The sequence below is a fragment of the Cavia porcellus genome, unplaced genomic scaffold, assembly GCF_034190915.1.
Source record: "Cavia porcellus strain 051 isolate PalLab524CR breed Dunkin Hartley unplaced genomic scaffold, mCavPor4.1 scaffold_15, whole genome shotgun sequence".
Classification (NCBI taxonomy): Eukaryota; Metazoa; Chordata; class Mammalia; order Rodentia; family Caviidae; genus Cavia; species Cavia porcellus.
Window position 1 is genome coordinate 36,996,896 of NW_026947498.1, and position 21,939 is coordinate 37,018,834.

The 21,939-nt window shown below is 36.6% G+C and overlaps 1 protein-coding gene and 1 long non-coding RNA gene across 2 annotated transcripts in view; one reads left to right on the top strand and one right to left on the bottom strand.

The window, feature by feature from the left end:
• Positions 1-6,463, top strand: part of LOC134470469 (uncharacterized) — a 183,385-nt gene extending 176,922 nt beyond the window's left edge. Inside the window, exons 6-7 of the long non-coding RNA XR_010039385.1 lie at positions 3,094-3,205; positions 3,464-6,463. This is a non-coding gene — a long non-coding RNA (uncharacterized LOC134470469). The remainder of the gene's footprint in view (positions 1-3,093; positions 3,206-3,463) is intronic.
• An 8,005-nt stretch (positions 6,464-14,468) lies between these two features.
• Positions 14,469-16,542, bottom strand: LOC101788915 (protein kinase C iota type-like). Its single transcript, XM_063224418.1, is given in 3 exon segments — positions 14,469-15,148; positions 15,151-15,366; positions 15,369-16,542. Coding segments are annotated over 3 exon segments (2,070 nt in total).
• Positions 16,543-21,939: the final 5,397 nt, after the last annotated feature.

A 21,939-nucleotide genomic window follows, 5' to 3' on the forward strand; every position in this document is an offset into this window, starting at 1 on the left:
CTTTGTCATGGAACTATCGTATTTCAACATCAATTTTGAATGATGGTTTTGCAGGATACATCAGTCTAGGTTGGAAATCATTTTGCTTTAGGATGTGGAATATTTCACTCCATGCTCTTCTTGACTTTATTGTTTGTGCTGAGAAGTCTGCTGTGATTCTGATAGGTTTTCCTTTATAAGTGATCTGTCTTTTCTTTCTGACAGCTTTTAATAATCTATTCTTGTGTTGGATTTCTGGGATGGTGATTATTATATGTCTGGGTGTAGTTTTATTTTGGTTATGACTATCTGGAGTTCTATATGCTTCACTGATCCTGATGTCGGTTTCTGATCTCATGCTTGGGAAATTTTCAGCTATTACTTCTCTAAATATCCTCTTGACGTCCTTTATGTTGTCCCCTTCTTTTTCATTAATCCCTATCAATCTTATGTTGTTTTTCTTTGCATCATCTTGCAGTTGTTGAATTGTTGTTTCCTGATTCCTTGTTATTTTTAAAAGATCTTTCCTTTCCTGTTCACTAGCTGTAATCCTGTCTTCAAGATCTGAAATTCTATCTTCAGTTTCATTGAGGCGGTTTTTACAACTTTCAGTGTAGTTTTTTATTTCCTGTATATCTTTGTGCATCTGCATTATGTATTCTGTTTGTTTCTTATATTGTTTGTCTAGGGTTTTTAATTTTTTGTTTAGTTCCTCCAATTTTTTATCTGTGTTTTCTTTAGATATATTCAGAATCTCTTTCATTTCTTTTATCATTTCTTCTTTTACCTGGAAGATTATTTTGAGTTTGAATTTCTTTAAATCTTCCTGGAGTTGCTTGTTAATTTCAGTAGCTATTGTGTCCGATATTTGAGGTGAATGGCATATATTTTCTTCTATATACATCGCTCCTAGGGTTTCTTGAGATGGGCTGGAGGTTTGAGGTTGTAATTTGGACTTTCATTTTGTCATTTTCCTATATTTCTGTGTTTCAAGTGTTATTTGAAAGCTTCCTGAAGGTCTGTTGGAAATCCCCTTCTATGTTCACAGCTCCTGATACTCTGGCACCCTGTTACCCCAAGCCACTGGGCCTGTAGGACCAATGGCCCTCTTCTGCCTGTTTAGATCTCCCTAGTTCCAGATAAGCTGGGCTTCAGGGACACTGTGTGCCCCCCTGCTTGTTGGAAGCTCCACAGTTCTCCAAGCGCAGCTGGGATGGGGAGGCAGATGTAGATGCCTCAAACCCAGTTATCCACTTCACTTCACCCAGAAGCCTGGAGCGTTCTGCAACAGTCTGGGGTTTGGGCAGAGTGCTCTGAGCACTTACCATAGGCCACAGGGCCTCTGGAACCTGCCATGTTTCCCTGCTTGCTGAGATATCCACAGTCCTCCAGACACACGTGGAGGTGGATGTAGGTGCCCCAGATCCGCCCAGCTCCTCCTCTGCACACTGATGGTGAGGTGCAGGAGTCCCAAATAGGCTGGTCTCCGGGGATGGCATGCCCCCGCCTACTTGTTGGAAGCTCCACAGTTCTCCAAGTGCAGCCGGGATGGGGAGGCAGATGTAGATGCCTCAAGCCACTTATCCATTTCACTGTACCCGGGAGCCTGGAGGGTCCCGAACAGTCTGGGCTTTGGGCAGAGTGCGCTGAGCACTTACCACAGGCTGCGGGGCCTCTAAGTTATGTCTTGTTTATACAAGATTTGTACTAACACTTTGACAGTCATCAGAAATGCATCATTTGTAGAAAAGTTATTTAATTGAATTGTATTCACTAGCATTTTAAACCAGTTCTTTTTAACTAAATCCTCACTTCACTGACTGAAATCACATCAATAATAACAGAAAGGAGAGTTGGCAAAATATGTCATCAACATCAACCCCCAGAAAGTCAAGAGTCCACCCTTGGACTGTGTAAATTGGTCCTCATGACTTAAGGGACTTGAGAAAACTTGCAAGTTGCCTGATGGTACTGTGATGCAAATCATCCAACGAAGTGGGTATTACTATAAATCTTTGCCTGTATGACAGATTTATATCTCTTTACCTCCATAAAATTCCCTGTTAATGGCACAACACCTATTAAGCTGAGATATTTCTTGGTGTAGAACATCATGGTATTTTCCTGTACAGTTTACATTATTCTTGGCATTTCACTGCCTGTCTCATGAGATGGCTAAGAAAGAAAATGTAGTAACTTGCACTCATTCTCAAGGGCAAAATGTCATGTCTTACCATAGAATTCATTCACAAAGTAAAAAGCAAATAATGAGAACAATAAAGTTGAAAAATATGGCATAAGAGAAATCTGGAGGCTTAAGGTAAAAAGTTTTGTTTCCTTGAATACTATTTCAACATATTATTAGATTCTCAGTTTTTAAGGCTTTCAAGGGGGAGCAAATAATGTTTGCAAGGCTCAGTTTTATATCTGAATATGTTAAGGAAAGAAAATATGATCTTTGACATAAACCCAGTCCTGGAGTTTGTCCTTTTGCAGGAGAATGTATAGAGACCCTGGGACCTCGAAACATTTGGTCAAAGTACTGTAACATTTTGTGAAAACACAGGCTGAGTGGGCTTTGTGTACGAGAGGCAATTAAAATGTCCAGGCAATCCCTTGTAATATGTCAGCACGTCCAGAGCCTGGGATACTGAAAACTTAATTGTCAGTCACATACAGCAAGAGAGGAAAATAATTTCAACTCTGATTATACATGTTTTCCACTTTCTCTGTTAAGAGAAGCAAGTCAGTAGTTATCAGTTTGTGCTAAATTTTTTGACTCATTGCTGTCAAATTTTAGGCCATATTGTAGTGTAAAATATTCTACAAACTAAAATTAATCATGTTATGTGGGTTTGAAAGAAATTTTAAAAATAGATCATTGAATTCACTGCTGAAGGTACTGACCATATTTCCCTTACTCAGAGTACTGATTATATGGGAGATCTGCTAGATAATGAACCAAGGTCGTATTCTTACCCAATGGTAGCACCAGGACTTGAGAAACAGGCATAGTCTCTGTAGTTCTGACAACCTTCTCTTGAGCCTAGGAGAGGGACAACTGAGTTTTTTTTTTTTTTTTTCTGATGTTATCTTTGTGTAACTGTATCATAGGAAACGCTGTTCCTTAGCCTGTATTCCATTTTACTTCCACCAAAGAAAAGCAGAGAAGATAAAGTGATGAAGTTTTAAGCAAATCTTCAGGAGGAGAAGTTGTACTTTCTTGGTAAGTAGGATATATTGTTGTTTGATCCATTACTTTACTTGCAGCAATGTTCCTTTCATTTTATATTAGCAATAAAAGGCTCTGTTTGCAGCAATGTGGCCATTACATGACACTTTGGATGTATGGTGGTTATTGGTGCTACAAACATTGGAAATAGCCATATAGATCTTGTAGAAGAGCTCTCTTATAATGGCAAGTAATGGTTTCATGTAATAAGAGCTCAGAAAATATTTGTCATTTGATATGCTTGTTTTTCAGGTGTTATTGTGAACAAGTATCTAAGAAGCCAATTGGATCATGAGTGGTCTGAGAAGATTAGTATACTTAAATGCTCAACATGCATCATTTATTTGTAGGTTTTTATGTGAAAGGAATTTCTTCAGACTGTGCTGCAATTTTACTGTTCCTACAGAGCAGAGCAGGAAATGTCCTACAATCTTAACACTTAGCAAGTAATGTGTGCTTTCTTCTGACCACAGGAAAAGTTCAAGATCTTTCAGGTTAGTCCACTGTCTGTGAGTAAGCTTCCAAGCTGGTGGTTAAGTCATACCAACATCACACATATTTTTGGCTGTATGGGGTAGCATATTCCTATCATGTATGTTCCTGAAATTCATATGGTAAAGTCCCAACTCCCAGTGTTCCTGTCTTTGGGGATAAGACCTTATGGAGGTAATTAAGTTTAAATATATTATAAGAGCAGGACATGGTCCATCTGGATTTGTGTCCTCACATGAAGAGATATCAACAAGCTCAGTTTTTTAGTCATGTTAGTAAATGGGGAACCATCTATAAACCAGGAAGAGCACCCCTACCAGATAGGGGGTCATGCCTGGACCTGAAGTCTTCAGAACCATAAGAAATAAATTCCTGTTATTTAAGCCAGACTCTCATTATTATGTTATAATAACTAGAGGTACCTCAATTACCACTTAAAACAAAAATATGATTGATCATCAAACATGTTTTGAAAACTACTGTACAATTAAACATTTAAAAATTGCATTTTCCTCCCTTTTTCCACTCCCCATGATCTCTGTTGTTTTTAATATCTTTACTTCCTAGAATATTAAAAGCTCAAGATATTTATGAGAAATTAAAACATACAGACACATAGATGCAAAACCTATACAAATGCATATATTATAATTTTTCCACAAGCTCACTTCTTTTGTAGACTGACTAAACATAAATCAGGAGTTGAAATGGAGCTTAATTATTGGAGGGTCTATTATGCTATATGAATTGCATTGTTCTGACTCAGAACTGTTCCCTTAATATCCTGGGAGAGAGTGCATTATCACAGAGAACTTCAAAACTACCTATTGCTTCCATGAAATCCCTGGATAGTCAGAAATGTTGAGTTTCTCCAAGAAGAGAAAGCATGTTTTTATAGCAGAGAAACACTAATTTAGGTTGGAAATATGTTGGAAAATGTCATTTAATTTTCAACCCAAACAAAACAAGAGAAAGGGAAATATCACTTAGAATTTAGAGCTTGTAAAATTTTGCAAGTCCTACAGATTTGGCCAAATCTAAAATATTACTTGGCATTTATCCTCTTGAATGAGTATTTTTGGAGTCCAAATTAAAATTGTAGATATACACTGAGAATGTGTTAATTTAGTGCTGTTCTGTTTCTTGTTATAGTTATTGTCCTCTGAGCTAAGCATTTGTTCCAAATATAACCTATTTAAGTTACTATGCCATGAAGATGGCAGATTAAGCTACCTATTTTAAAATCATGGTCACAGGCCCATGGTATGGAACACACACAAGTACAACAGATTTCAGTATTAACACTGTGTTACATATCATCTCCTAATTGAAGAAAAAAATAGTAGGTGCCATGGAAGTTACCATGCAGGAAGCCTAATAAAAAGACTCTTGTTTCTATTCTGTAGATGACATATGAGTTTAAATACTATTTTTGGCTATCTTTTGCCATTATTGTATTTAGATATAATTCTCTATTTTATGCAGCCTGGGCCACTGGATTCTGAGACTATCTTACATTTTACATGTGCTACCAGGATAGTCAAATCACAGCTCAGGAAAGATTAAATATCAACATATACATCAGTGCTTATAGAAATGTTATGAGGATAAAAACTGTTATAACTGAGATAATCTAAGTCTATCTTCTGAGGTCAAAGTTCCACATTCCAAAACTTTTATTGTTTCACTTTGAACTTAAATCGATGGAATAATCTTTCCTTTTTATTTTAAAATGAAAAAGTACAAAAATTATCATAAGAGAATTTCAAAACAACATAATAGGAGTTTAACAACAATTAATGTATTGCATATTGTTATCTTCAAAGTAGTTGCTCAGATTACAAGATATAGGCATGAAAAATGATCAGACACTGAAAGCACAAATCATTTTTTTTGATGAACTGAGATTAGTAATATAAATACCTTGTATATATAGCCATATACAAGAAATCTATCATACATGTAAATTTTTACACATGCAAGTCTGATTTATTTCATTCATGAGTATGGTCTCAAGTTGCACCCACTTACCAGTAAAAGCCTTGAGTTTATCTTTCTTTATAGCTGAGACTCCATTGTATAAAAATACCACATTTTAAAAAATTTATTTCATGGTCTGTGGAATAATCTTAAACCATACTTTTTATCTTCTGTATGTTTGTTAAATTAATGCATATGCGTATATCTGGAGATGTATCTTGCCTTGTCTATATATGTGAGGCCTAGGTTTAATCTCTAGCCCTGGGGATAATAGGACTTGAAAAATGGTTCTTTTTCTTTGGCAGAGGGCCAAGGGTGGGGGACAGCAACAATTAGACTTGTGTTTGTGTCTCAACTTTATAATTTGGTGCTTTTTAAGAAGAGCAAAGAGAATAAAGATATTCTACTTCTAGTCTCTCATGGATGAAAAGAACATCTGATTTTAGAATTCTTTGGAGAGCAATAACTTTGGGATTGAGCAGTTCCTTGCACCCAGTTAAAATCTTTGTTGAATGAATGAGCTGCTATACTTGTAAGAATAACTGGTGCCAGTAGATGTGTAGTGTTGACTAAGTAAGCCAGAAACAGAAGATGTAGCATGCACTAACTAGTTTGCTCTGGCTTCCTTAACAAAACAGCGTAGAATGGTTGTATTGAAAAACAAGAGATTTATTTTCTCCTGATACTGGAGACGAGTCTAAGATCAAGGGCCACTGAAGCTAGTTCCTGCGAGGGGCTTTCTTCTTGGCACCCAGGCAGCCACCCACCATCCCAGTGTGGTCTCACCTCACTTTTCTGCTCTGTGTTCATGGAAGAAAAGTGATCTCTGGTTTGTGTTCCTGTTCTATCAGTGTTTATGGATGAGGACATTACTTTGTGACAAATCCTTAAGGACACTATCTCCAAATACAGATGCATTAAAGGTAAGGCTTCGACTTAGGCATTTTGGGAAAGACACAGTGCAGTCTGTACCCTAGAAGAACATTGAAATTTTAAGGAATGTGAACTGTATCTTTTGAGCAGCTGTTTTCTATTAACCATTTTAAATATAGTCACATCCTTCATCTTGAAGATTCATCAAGGAACCATGAAATCTCTCTCAAACAAAAAGTAGTAGACAGTTTTTAGCATGTTCTTAAATTTGGTTCTAACCTTTCAAATTTGAGTGCATAATGTAAAATCTCTTTCATTCTTTAACAGTATATTCCAAAAAACAAGCCCAAAGCACATATGCCTAAATTTAGTGTTTGGTTCAATTGAATCCATCTCATCATCTGAATTGAAGGAGATGAGTATCTAGAAATTTTATTTTCTGTTTTTTTAGCCTTATTTATCAATCAATTAATAAATTGAAAGAGTTAATAAAAGTTTACTTATATCTGAGTGTCCCAACCAAATTATAAGGCAGTATATAGTGTTTTTTACCTAGCATTAACTAGTCTTTTTAAATTTCTCCATTTAATTTTTAATTGATAAATCTCCCGTAACTGCTTTTAAGTTTTAATTGAGAAAACTTCCATGACTATAACAGAAAAAAACTTAACATAACTGTTAAACTTTTTATTTTAACAGACATTCTGGACACTTAATTATATTATAATTTTAAAACATACATAGTTGGTTAAAAATAAATACATTTTGAACAATACAGATTACTTTTGATTAGTGTGTATAAAACTAATGTAATGACAAAGTTCAGTTAAGGAGCAATCATTTGCTTTTAAATTTCAAATTTTATTCAGATATTTTTGATTATTTCATGTCCACTTCATTTGGTAGTAACATTATTACCCTTAAAACTGATTGATAGTGGACATAGCCAGATATTTATCTACTTTTTATGTGCCAGTAGCTTTGAACGTGGGGAATTCTCTCTCTAAAAGAACTATATTGATTTTTCACAACTAATTGCTGTATCTTTTAATATTGAAGAATATATTATTTTTTACAGTGTTTTCAAAGTGCTCCCTAAGAGAAAAAGAGAGTACATTTGCAATTTATATTGCTCTGCACAACCAAAATTTTCATTCAAGAGTTTATAATATTTCAAACATCTATGCAGACTGACAGAATTTGCCTTGCAATTTTAGAATGTGATAGACCTAATGAACTAAACTGTCAAATAATAAGAATATTTCTTCCTCATTTTTGATACTGCTTATTTGGTTTTCACTAAAACCTGTATCTCAGTTTTATATTGAAATTATGTGTGGGTGATTCTAAACTATTGAGGCTCTGGCTCTAGTCCAGACCAATTAAATACGAATTTTTGAAATGGCATCTAGACTGCAGAACTTTTTAAAATTTATAGTTGATTATAATATGTGAGCAGGACTGAAAATTATTGGTCTCTATGTCTTACAGGAACATGAAAGTAAATTCTATTTTTCTGTACCTCGCATAGTGGATCTGACCCCCCCTCCTATATTACCTGAGGATGTGTGAGCTTCCTGAGTATAGAATACTAATTATTATTTTGTTTAATAATTCTAGGAGCCCTAACACTTAAGCATCTGAAGTCCTAAAACATGAAGGATAATACAAGACAAGAACTGCTCTGGATTTCCTCTATAATCAAGCCAGAAGAATGCATTGGAGACTTGGCCGCTCAAGATGAGTGATTTTAAACTCATGCTACTGTTGCTTTATTTCACAGGCAGCAGTGCTTTCCAATACTACATATCATGGTTTGTATTTTTTGCTGTATGATAGTGGTTTGGGGTTCATATATTTTTTAAAAAATGCAACTTTCCTTATTTAACATTTGCAATATATTTTTGTTGAGTTATAGACTTTTAAAATGCTACTGTAAATATTACTCAGTCATGGAAAGTTGAACATTTTGGAATTGTTTCATTTTTTAAAGTATTGAACATTATGAAATGTCGAAAAAGATACAGATCATTGAAGAGAGTTTTTCTTGCTGAAAGTTTTTTTGTGGAATATTGGTTTTTGTGGTGATGGTAAAATGAGAAGGCATTTATCGAATATTAAATTAATTTTTAGAGATCTATTTGAGCCTATAATGTGGCAGACAGTATGTTAGATACGTTGAGTGGGGCGTCATACTGAAGGGGATGATAAGGAAATATGCATATGTTAATTTTCATATGGAAAATATTTGCATGATTCTTAAAGTAGAAATCAGGCCCTACCTAATGATATTTTCTTATGAGATGGTGAAAAAACAAAATCCTAAGATTCTAATGGCCAGTGTAGTTTCTACCTTTTCTGTAGTACCTAGGTCCCTTGGGGACAATTCAATCAAGTCTGTGACGAAAGGAGAGTTTTGGCAATTACTTAGTCTTTGTTGTTCTGTTGTTTGTTTTTTATACTCTATTTTCAATCTTCTAGTTACTTCTAGTTTTCAATTGCTGTTAAGTACTATATTTTACTTTGTTTTTCCTGGATCATGGCATTATTTCCCTTAACATTTAGTTTCCATATTTTGGGATGATTCAGTCCTCTTTCTCAGGTGCTCACTACTAACTAGAACTTCATATGTTATAACCGTTTTTGGAATAATTGTGAATTGCCTTTTTTCTTTATTGACTATGCTTCTCATGACCACAAAACTCTTTGTTAATCTATCTTTAGAAGGATTTTGAAGATATTCTGTAGTTGAACTTGGGAAGCAGGTCTGGCCTGCCCAACATTTGCCATAAATGTCTGTTTACATATTGAAAACTAATAATAGAAATTTATTTATTATTTTATTTTATGTTTCTTAAATAAAATTATTCACTAAGGTAGAAGTTCTCAAATGAGAGAAATTTTGTTCTCCTGGAGATATTAAACAATGGCTAGAGCCATTTTTTTGATTGTCACCTCTAGAAAATGCTATTGGCACCTAATAAGTAGTGGTTAGTGATATTATTAAACATCCTGCAATGTACAGGGCAACTCCCATAATAAAGAATTATCCAGTCCCAAATATCAGTAGTGTTATAACTGCAAAAACCCAGTCTTAAAGTAATTCCAAAAAATAAGGCCAATATATTGTTGAATTTTTAATATATGCTTGAAAGACATGGTCTTATAATTTTATCTAGGGAAAAATAATTTAAAAGCATTTATGCTTTCAGTCTTCTTTCCTTTACCCATTAATGAATTCCTTCTTGCACTCTAAATTGAGTAGACTGAGTGATATTCCCTGTAAATGTTCAACTTCCTATAACCATGAGTGCTTTTCTTAAATACAAGCTTTCTTCCCAGCAAGTTATGCCAGGTCCCATTACTAAGAAAACAAATATCTCATAGATAAAATATGTTCTCATTTGTAGATAAATAACACATTTAAAGGATGCCACAAAAATTTTCCTAATGTTTTTTTCTGTCCAAATCAAAATTACATTTATATGTTTACCACATTGTTTTACCACTAATACTTAGAATTGATTTTCTAGATTTTTACGAGGATGTTGGTGAATGTGAATATGCATATTCTCTAAGCTGCTAAAGAGAAATCTATACTAACTCTATATGTATGTCTCTTTGTGTTTGTGTATACTTTCTGCCCATATCACTTCTTGATTTTACTAGGGACTAATATAACACTTTTTCAGGAATATTGTGACATTGTGAGAGATAAAACATCTATGCTTCTATAGGGAAAACATCTTATTTTTGAATATATTTGAATGTGTGATTTGCTATATATTTTTAAATTCTATTTGTGAAATTGACAAAGAACATTGAAATCACTTCTTTTACATGCCTTCTCTGACTCTTGAGTGTGTGTGGGGGCTGCTCCTATAGTATCCAGGTACACCCTCATTAATCTACTGTTAGGTTGTTTCAGAATGTTTGTGTGCTGTCATCCACAAGGGACTGTACATTTTTTTTTTTGTACTGTAGGTCTGTCACATTGCCTGGCATGCAAAATGTAAGTGCTTTGCTGACTTATAATACAGTGTGATAATTTCTATGGTAGAAGTAATCTCTGTGTTAATAGCAAACTCCACTTGTTTGATGTTTTTTTTCTAGTGTCAGTCTGGTTTCAGATCTACATAAGCATTCTATCACGTGACTTAAGTTGTACATTGTCTTCATCTGTGTGTAGTCTCTCCTTCTGCATTCCTAAAAGAATCCTAATTTGCTCAGATAGCTACTGTCTGTTTACTACAGCTTATCTGACTGGTGAAATGGCCACATTTGAAGCTACAGAGAGCCTGGGTGATGTAATAGGGTAAAGTTGGGAAATTCACTCTCCTTTCTAAAGAATGGTTCAGGAATCCACAATTAACCCTTGCACAGTTGGGACCTTTGCTGGCCTAATTAGTAATTCAGGGGATTCAGGCTAATCAAGTTGGATGAGAAATTGGAAGAAATATCTGCCCTTGTCAGGAAACTAGTTTCTTTTCTTATCTTCTTCACTATGGGAATCAGCAAGCAGCTGCCACAGTTGGTGCAGGCAGTGGTCTTGGTGGTGCAGAGAAAGCTTTTCTAATCATAGAGGTGACACAGGGGAAAGGTGAGAAAAGGCAGAAAAACAGCTGGAGCTTTGATTATCCCATACATGAAACCTCTTCTGTCTTTTGATTTAGACTATGGTGAGCAAATGTCTTTCTATATTTTTTAAGCCTGTTGGAGCACTGTTTTCTATTTCTTACAGCCTATGTAACAACATGTTCAAAATTCCCAGGCCCTTTTCTAAAATCATTCACGTCTGTTGGCTTTTAAATATTTCAGGCTATAATCACCCACCACACATTTAGCTATTCTCTCTTCTCTCTCTTGCTGTACTTCAAAATGTCTGTTCCTATCTATTTTCCTTTTAGGCTTGCTGACTTGTCTTCTGGTTTTCAGCTTTCCCAAAGTACTGTATCAAGACTCCTTTAAAACAAATGCATTCTGTGTTTGAGAGAAATTCCAGTACCAGTTGTTAAGGCATTCAATTTTGCTCATTTTCCTCAATCTTTCCATTCATTGCTGAAGGTGCCACACAGTCCAGAAGTCTGTTTTCAAATGTTAATGTCATCACTTAGTGACTTGGGTGAGTTATTTAGTTTTGTTAATTGCATTGTTTGGGACAGAGGTAGACAAACAATGACCCACAGACAAAATCCAGCTCTCTGTTTACTTTTCCATTTATTTTTATTGAATATACCCACATATACTTGATTATTATTATATATACAGTTTTTGCAGCATGATAGATATGGAAGAGTTGTGGAAGGAACTGTAAAACTGCAAAGCTGAAAATAGTATGTGATCATTTGATGTTTAACCAAGAATATTTGATAGCTGCTGTTCTAATAAAAGGCTTGTTGAAAGGATGACAAGGTTGTTCTGAGGCTTAAATGAGATAATACACATAGCTAATCATCAGGGAATATGTCACATATAAACCTGTAATAGACATTTTTGGCCATTATTGTTGTTGCTGATAATAGTAATGCTCAAGCAAAGGTCAGTGTAGCTCACAAGTGTCTTGAACCAATAATCTCACCCTTTTTTGCCATAGAAGAAATGACTGCCTTGAGTATGTATGATGTAGTCTCACTTAACAATATTCATTAGCAGGGTGAAGAAAGCAGTGTTTATTTCTGGAGTCAGTCCCCCCGCTGAGGTATAAATACAATTATAAGGTTGCATATATTTATCCCACTACCATGAAGTTGTGATACTTTAAATCTTATTTTTCATCCAGAGGAAATGTTATTTTAAAAATCATAATTCATTGCTACCATTAGTTCAATAATAACAATTGTGTATGGCACCACATTAAAGGAGAGTCTATCACGAGTGTTTGGCCAGACAGTGGAACAATTAATAGAATTCCCATTTCCCCTAAAAGGTGTATTTGTCATGTCAAAGTTACTTTGGTCTGGTGCAACACAGATGGTGCCGTGACAGCACAAAATGATGAGTGCCACGTTGTTTCTTCTAATGATCTGCTTCTGCTCTATTCATCTTGCTTTGCAGCCTTGGATCTCTGCTACATGCCTGTTTTGAAAATAGAGGGCATCTACCAGAGAGGTCACAGGAGATTCTGCATCTTTTGTTATTTTTGTGATTGTTATGTAGGTCTAGAAAGTACTAAAACATAATATAAGTGAGAATATTAAAAAAACCACTTTTATTAGAGAAATAAAAGAAATATTTTCCCAAAATAATGACAAATATCATATTTTATGTAGAATTAATTTTACTAAACCAGTATGAGTATCCCTATGACATGATTCTCAGTATAATAATAAAGGATAAGTATTATCCAGAGTACAATTAAATTGTGATGCTGTTTATTAACTCACTCTTGAGTGGATGTAAAACCAGATTAGAAGATTCGATGAAAAAATTAGTAAAAATAGTGTAAATGTCATCATCCTACACTTAAAACTTGATAGCTTACCTAGAATTGAACTGTACCAAGATTGTGCCATTGTAACTTATTTAGACAATGATAGTTACTTTTCAAGTGCTTTGCACAGAGGTGGCACTAAAACAGAGGAATGCTGTATCTGGCAACTCTTGAAATGACAAATTGCTAACTACAAATTGTAATAAAAATAATTTGAAGAACTCTGCCCCTGAAATGAACTGTACTATGTACTTCAAATTATTTTTATTACAATTTATAGTTAGCAATTCATTATTTACACAGTTGCCAGACTCAGCATTGCTCTGTTTTGGTGCCATCTTTGTGCAAATGACTTGAAAAGTAACCGTCATTGTCTAAAGAAGTTACAATGACACAATCTTACTGAAGTTTTATTCTAGGTAAGCTATCGAGTTTTAAATTTAGGATGACATAACATGTATGGGCATTTACTAAGTTATCATTCTATCTTGATTTGGATGCCCCATTTCATTAGAAATACAACTTTTCCAAAGCTTCAAGTCATCTATTATCTTTCCTTCAAATAACTAAATTTGAAAGTAAGGAAAACATCAGAAGAAAATGTTTATACGGATTCACATGTCCATTTGCAAGATATATGTGTTTCTATTAATGCAAGAAACTTGCTTAGAAACAAAAATCAGTATGCACAACATAAACTTATAGAAAACTCTGACATGGCAGAAATATGTTTCTGTTCTTGCTTTTAAGAGCTGCTCTTTGCCATTGGGCATTCAGAATGTAGAATACTCACATAGGGCATTTGTTTAAAATGTTTCCTACTAAGCTCACATTGGAATTCTTTTGGGCTTTTGGGCCTTATTTTGAGAAACACTTTCCTCATGTTGTTCTTTTGATGTCCACTTAAATATTAAAATGTATATTTATGGTATAATATTTTAAGATGGTGACATGAATTCTATATATTTTAGGTGTTATCTGACTATATAAAAAAGTTTAACTAAGGAGACAGAGCTAAAATATATGTGGTTTCTGCAGATTTGCTCAAAATATGTACTATATTTTGGATTTCCCTGAAGACTACAAAATCAGGGGCCCAAAAATATAGGTAATATAATTTGGAGAGAAACAAGCATGATGTGACACTGTACTTAAATGAGAGATTATTTTCCAGTATAGTAAATAACTTGAAAAATCAGGAATACGTCTCCAAGCAAAAAATGGAATGTGTTTACAAATTTTGTAAACAGCCTCATCGTTATTTAAGTCATATTATAAAAGGTAACTTATCAACCAAAAAGTTCAATATTCTCTAGCATGCATTGTAAAAATCAAGTAAGACATCTAAATATACAAAAAAGAAATTAAAATTAACTTCCAGACAATTGTGAAATTGTTGGTTGAATGCAAGCTGGTAGTAAGTTTGTCATGCATTAAATAGAAACATAAACAAAATTCTTAATTGGAAGATGAGGATCAGACTCAATCCTCATGCATAAAAAGTGGATTGATGTACTCAAAGCCAGAAGATTCCTTTTCATCTATCTTCTTCAGAAAGTCACTCTCATCAGGCGTAAGCTGGACAGTTTCTTCAGTAAAATCAGTATTAAAATTTTCCAAACCAAATTCTGTACCAATACTTGGTTTAAAGGGAGGTGCCACCTGCCTTTTCTCCATCGTGCTCCAGTCCACAGTTTTAAAGAACGGATGCTCCTGAATATCGATGAATCCTCTCTGAGGGTGCAAGCCCTATCTTACCTCTGGCTCCTTCTTCAGAAAACCCTTGAGTATGCTTCCAGCTTCCTCAGACAGGTCATGTGGAATGCGGACTTCTCTTTCTAAAATAGATTGCAAGAAATTCTTTATGTTTAGGTCAGAGTTCTCGGGGCTGTCCATAAAATGAAACGGAGGCTCCCCCACCATCATTTCAAACATTACAATTCCAAGAGTCCACCAGTCCACACTGAAACCATAGTTTTCTCCTCTCTTGATTTCTGGAGCAAGAAAACTGAGAGTGCCACAGAAAGTGTTGGTCTTACTGCCTGTCTTCAGTCCTGCCTTACATGAGTCATAATCCGTAAGTTTAATGTGTCCTTCCGAATCTAGTAATACATCATCTAACTTCAGATCCCTGTATACTATCCCATGCTCATGAAGAAACTGGAGATCTCCCAGATGTAGAACCTCGCGTGTTCTTCTGGGAGGATTCCGTGCTGTTGCATATGGTAAGTCAGGCATCCTCCATTTATGTAGTCTAGGATGAAGACTACTCTTGTTTGATTCTGAAAGCACGAATGCTGGCCAGCCAGAAAAGGGTGATTCAATGTATTCTACAATATGTTCTTCTCTGCCCCTAGACGAACAAGGTTGTCACGCTCTTTTTTTTTTTTACCACTTTTATGGCGTACACGCGATCTGTTTTTTTACGTCGAAATAGTAGTATTTTAGCATAGCTTCCTCTCCCTAGTACTCGAATAAAATCAAAGTCCTGAAGACCTAAGGAGCACAAAGATCTGCCATTTTCCGTGCTATTATTTGTCTCACTCTCTTCATCCATTTCTTGCATACCCACATAACTTTTAGGATTTGATGAGACTACTACCTGTTTGGGATCTAAAGCCATGGAAGCTTGGTTTTTTGGCATTATGCATTCACTATGTAAAGGTGGCTGCTTGTATTGAACTGTGATGAGTTCATGGCACTTTTTATGTACCAAAAATTTACAGTTCACACATTTGTATGCCTTGCGTCCAAATCCCCCCATCGGGTCTGAGCAGATGGCACAATTAGCACGCTTGTTGAATCGTTTAGATCGAAAAGTGTGACCATTAGCGCAATGAACCTTTCTCCAGCGGCCTGAAACTCTGTGGTAGATGGATTTATCTTCTGAAGAAGGTACGTTAGGATGTTCCAGTATGCAACACTCCTGAGGAGGTTCTGGTACACAAGGCATTTGAAGAGGTTTTGACACCCAAGGAGGTGTCAAAGGTTCTGGTACACTCAGCACTTTAGGATGTTGTAATGTGCAAGGCACCTTAGGAGACTCTGGTACATATGACACTTTGGAATGTTCTGTTAAACAAGGCACCTTAGAAGTTTCTTGTATGTAAGGCACCCGAGGATGTTCTGATATGCAAAGATGTTGTGTTGCAGCAAGAGCTTCAGTATGTTCTGGTACACAAGGCACCTGCGGAGGTTCAGTTACACAAGACTGCTTAAGAGGTTCCGGTATGCAAGGTACTTTAGGAGGTTTTATTTCAGAAAGCAATTTAGTATGTTGTACATGAGGCACCTTAGGAGGTTCTGGTATGCAAGGTACTGTAGGTTTTGTTACAGAAAGCGCTTTAGTATGTTGTGGTACAGAAGGCACATTAGGAGGTTCTGGTACACTCAGCATTTTAGGATGTTCTGGTGTGCAAGGCACTTTAGGTGATTCTGGCACACAAGGCACCTTAGGAGCTTCTGGTATGCAAGGTATGTTAGGAGGTTTTGTTACAGAAAGTGCTTCAGTATGTGGTACACAAGGCTCCTTTGGAGTGTCTGGTTTATGCAGCATTTTAGGATGTTCTGGTGTGCAAGTGACCTGAGAGTTTCTGTTGCACAAGGCAACTTAGGAGGTTCCATTATGTAACACACATTAGGATGTTCTGGTATACAGATCACCTTAGGATGTTCTGTTATGCAAGGCACTTTAAGTGATTCTGGTACACAAGTCACCTGAGGATGTTCTGATAAGCAAGGTACTTTAGGAGTTTCTGTTACGGGAAATGCTTCAGTATATTCTGGTACACAAGGGATCTTAAGAGGTTCTTGTACCCATGGCCCTTTGGTATTTTCTGTTGTACAAGGCACCTTGTGAGGCCCTGGTACATAAGGCACTTCAGGAGGTTCTGGTTCTGGTATGCTAGGTACTTTAAGATGTTCTGGTACGCAAATCACCTTTGCATCTTGTGGTAAGTAAGGCACTTCAGCATGTTCTGATACCTAAGGCACCTTAGTTTATTTTGGTACACAAGATGATATACGTATTAGCAGCTCAGGATCTGTATTATGCTTGGAAAGCACAAACTCATATTTCCAACAGAGGTAATGGGTCTCTTTTTTCATCTACACATATTGTGGTGAGATGTTTATTATCAAATGAGCAGGTGTCTAGAATTTCACTGCTCTCAAAAGAAAAAGAATTCTCAAGACAAGTCTTCTCATCCCTTCCTATAACTTGGGCCTGTTTGGAGGAGGTGTGGGTGATGGAGGTACTTGGGAAGAAGAGGCCATAGTAGGGTTGGCCATGTAAGAAAACTGGCACGAAGGGCTTGTTGGGTGACGGTGGCCTTACTGCCTTTATTGACCACACAAGGTGAGGTTTGGCACCACTCCCTGCCAAGTAATTCTCAGTATGCCTTGGCCCAGCTGATCATTTTGTAGGTTTCTTAAGTGTCTCTCGGGTGCTGGACACTGTGACATTGGTCTCTACCTCTAGATACCTTTGTCTATCTAACTTTACTGATGCTGGCTCTGGGGAGATGTGCCCAGAGCTGTTGAGTATCTCAGGGCCTGGTGAACCTTGCCCATGGATTTTTTGAGTTTCAGTTTAATTTGTATCTGAGCTGAGGGAGTTTTCAGGTGGGTACCTTTCTGTTGGTAGGTCACAGGTGGTTGGTCTTGGGGAGACTGTTGCTGGGGTGGCTGTGACAGTTGGGTGTCTTTCAAAATGTGGCCTGTGGCATCTGGATGGTGTCAAATGTCTTCTCAATCTTTTACATATACTTCCTCTGCCTGGGGTTCTAGGTTTGTGGCCTGGGGATGTGGAGAAGCAACTCAGCATCCTCAGGGCTGAGTGGCTCCAGGCAAATGAGCTGGGAAGGTGGCTTATACTGAATTGTGATGTCTTATACTGTTTGGTCAGGTTGCCAGCAAGTGAGGTCCAATAACTTGGGGTCCAATAACTGATAAGAAAGCCGGTGGCTCAACTTTTTCTTCATACTAACTAAGTCAGTGGCTAGTTATTTTATTATTTCTATCTAAGTATCTGTGAATCTATTTATCAACCTCTGCATATGAGTTTTTTACTTTTGCATTTTTCATATTTTTACTTTGCATCTACACAATGAACTACAGATATATCCTCAGATATTCTTTTTAGATATATACTAAGTGTCTCCCTAAGTCACAAAATTGGTCAGGTTGGAGTCTACCTTGTGATCTCCTTATCTCAGTTGCCCAGAGTGCTGGGATAATAGTCATATACCATCTGTTGCATTCAGTGTGCTATATACATAGAAACAGCAAATTTGGGAAAACTGCTGGCCCACTCAGTCATTGGTGACATCTTCACTTTTAAAGCAAGGTGTGTTCATTGATACTTCTCACAGTGCTTGGAGGTCTTTTCCCTGTAAAGAAAGCCTTTTTTTTCTGAAATATAGTGCTGGGATTTGAACCTAGAGAGCCATTAAATTTTAGGATGCTTTTCTTTCATATCATCATTTCTATTTCATTAGTATTGAGACTTTCTTGAAATTTCCACAACAATTTTCCTTAAGAGATCAAAATGTTAGTTTCAATGTATAGCACCTAGGGGTGGTGGTAGTGGCTCCATAGCAGGTTGTAGCTTTCAGGTGCACACATGTGATTAATTATTCAATTTTAGCTAATAAACTTAATACCAAAGTGTAGTGTTCAGTATAGTCACATACTGTATTTACCCCAAAATAATGCATAACTAGAATGATCAAAATGGAACCACTCTCAGTTCATCATCATCATGGTGATGACCAGGGTCATGAAGAAGATTATACATCGATATTCTCTTGCTCCATGGCTACTCTGTAATGGCATGTAAACGAGGACAAGTTGTTGGGGTAGCCAATTATTTTCTGATTAGTTCTTATTTTCTGGAAAACAAAAGAGTGGGGCAGGACAGCACATGGTGGTGACATGGCAATCAGTCTTTGTAACCACTCCAGTGGTGACAATGAGCATGTTCAACAGCATTTCAAACTTTCATTTTGGCCACTTGGAATCACTTCCTGTCTTCCTATCCTAATCAGGCCATGTACTATCTGTCCCAAATGGGTAGTCTGCATTTTCTAGATGTGAGGAAGCTATAGCCATTCAGGATGTAGTGTTTTTGTGTTTTAACGAGCTTATTCACTCAGTACAACTGCACTGATGGAAGAGAACAGACACAGAATCTCTTCACTCTCCCAACACGAGTAGACCATGCAGGAGAAACAGCACTTCCCAACATGGAGTCGCTCTTCGTGGAGCAGTGGTGAACTGGCTCAAAAGGTCACACAAGGGCAGTGAGACCGCGAGCTTTAATGTTAATGACACATCTCAGTTGAAAGCACAGAGCCTATACACTGTGAGATTTTAACAACAGTGTGTTAGTAAATGTTTAATAAGCAACATATATGTGCATGTGTGTATATGTATTACATGTACACACATGTGTATTACAAATTGGGCTGTTGTAAAGGGCATGTAACACATAACTTATAAAGAATAACATAGCGCTCTTTCCAATGAATTCTCAGAATGTTTTTTATACTTATATCTATAATTGATCTATGTTTGCAACTGACAAATTCATATAGTTCCAACACAAACACGGTGATAATTTTCCCTTGGTTAAACAGAGAAAAGTGCAAATATCTGAAGACTTACGTCAGTATGTTACTTGTTCCTCAGTGATACGAGTGACTTTTTGCTGAATGTAATAATGATGGTTTGTGGTAGGAGAAGAACTTTTTCATGTTGTATGCAACTTACAACATGATAGGTGTAGATATGGCATATTTTTAAATTGAGCACATTTTAAGCATTATTTTTCATTTTCTTAACATTGTGGTCAGTCAGTGAAATTGTAAGTCAAGTGCTGGTGTGCAGCATGTGGTTTTTATTGTGTAAAACTTCTACCAGACCTGGCAGTACAGCTCATTAGCACAGCACTTGCCTCACATATGTGAGCCTCTGATTTCCATCCTCAGTACCCATAAGCAAACAAACACACAACCTCTTACCATGGACTTTTTAACTATCACTATAAAATGATCAAATGTGAAATGGGAAGAGATGACCAGTAGCACACTTTATGGCATTTATACCTTAGGGGAATGAAATAGATAAGAATGGTCTTGAGAACATAGATAATAATAAAAATACAAGCTGGGCATGGCGGTGCACACCTGAAATCCCAGCACTCTGAGAGGGTGAGGCCAGAGAATTTTAAGTTCAAGTTCAGCTTTCATAACTTAGTAACATGATTCCTCAAAATTAAAAAAAAAATAAGAAAAGGCTAGGGATGTATGAAGAATAGTTCCAGTGGAGGAGGTGGGATAAAAGTCTCTGCACGTCTCTAGTCACCAGCCATTTGAGTCACCCCAGACATTCAGTCTTCACAAGCATCCCTACCTTGTCCTAATTTAACTTTGACCACATAATCTCTGAGTGTGATAGAATGAGTGTTTTTACTATACTTAGGAATATTTTGTCACCAGCAATGGAATGGGCCTCGTAGAAACAAGGACTACATTGTGGCAGGTCCTGGGAAGTCCAGCAAAGAGTGAATCCCTCAAAGACCATAGTTTGTGGATGCTTTTAAGACTTTGACCCCATTTATAATAGTTATAACATTTTCATTTATTCAACAACTAGCAAGTGCAGTATGCAGGGAGTGCTAGTGTGTGACAGGCACTGTCCAGTGCTGGATAAAAATTTTGTCCTTGACTGTTTATCCTACAGTGCAGAAAACAGACAATCTGTAAGACAAATCAACCTTGTTGGATCAGGCCTGAGGAGGAGAAGAAAAGAGCCCTCAAAGAGGAAATGCAGTTTCAGAGGTGAGGCTGGACCTTCAGAAATGATGGCCAGGAAAGTCCTCCTGAAGGGGGGTGACTTTAATAAAGCCCTGTTTTGGAAAGGCCCAGGCTGGCTCCCACCAGGACCCACCTGGCTTTCCCCTCCTCAGCACCCGCACTTGACAGCTCCTCAGGTCCAGTCACCTAGAGAGGGCTCAGGGCAGCATTAGGGTCCAGGTTGTTTTTCTCAGAAACATTGTGCAGCAGCCTGTTGAATGGGAACCACCTCACTAAAGGGCAATGTGGCAACAGGGTGGAAAGCCAAAAAGAGGATCACACCTTTCAACCCAGTAATGCTTTTCTTCTTCTGGAAGGAAATGATGCAACAGAAAATAAGCCATTTCAACAAAAATATGATAATTATAGCGGTGTTCCTCATAATAGTTAAATAAAAACTGCAATTTTCATTGTTAAACAATGAGTTATAATAATGCCTTTTAGCAACTATTATGTGACAAGCCCTAAGCCAAAGACTTTATTGGATTCTCTCACTTCTCCTTCACAAAAACTGTGTGAACTAACACTGTATTATCCCCATTTCTTTATTTAAAAAAAAAAAAAAAGCTTGTTCAAGGTTATACCTGAGAAGGTAACAAGTGATCACCATTATATCACTTTTGTTTAGTTTCAGTCATCTGATTTTGGTTAAATTCCTTTTACCTTCTCTATGCATCATATCATCAAAAATAAAATGAGAACAAGAACAATATTATAGGAATGAAAAAGATTAAGTCCATTTGTGTGAAAGCAATGAAGTGAACTGTAAAACAGCATTGTAGGGAAAAGTATTTACAGTGTTTACAGCCACACAAATGATAACTCTGAACAGTGTACTTGGTGGGTCCCATTCTGGCCTATTCTGCATGCCAAATTGAACAGCTGAAAAGTAAATTTTATGCAGTAGGGAATAAACATTGTTTTTAATCAGGATGTTACAAGGAATACTGTGTTTTAATGTTGTTTTACAGTCCAACAATACAAGATTGTCTCAGGGTTAAATTTGGAACTTTAATTCCAAATCCTCAAATTGTATAAGCAGTCTCATGGGAACCCTGGTGTGATTGACCCAGAGGGCAGAAAGACCTCAGGGAAGG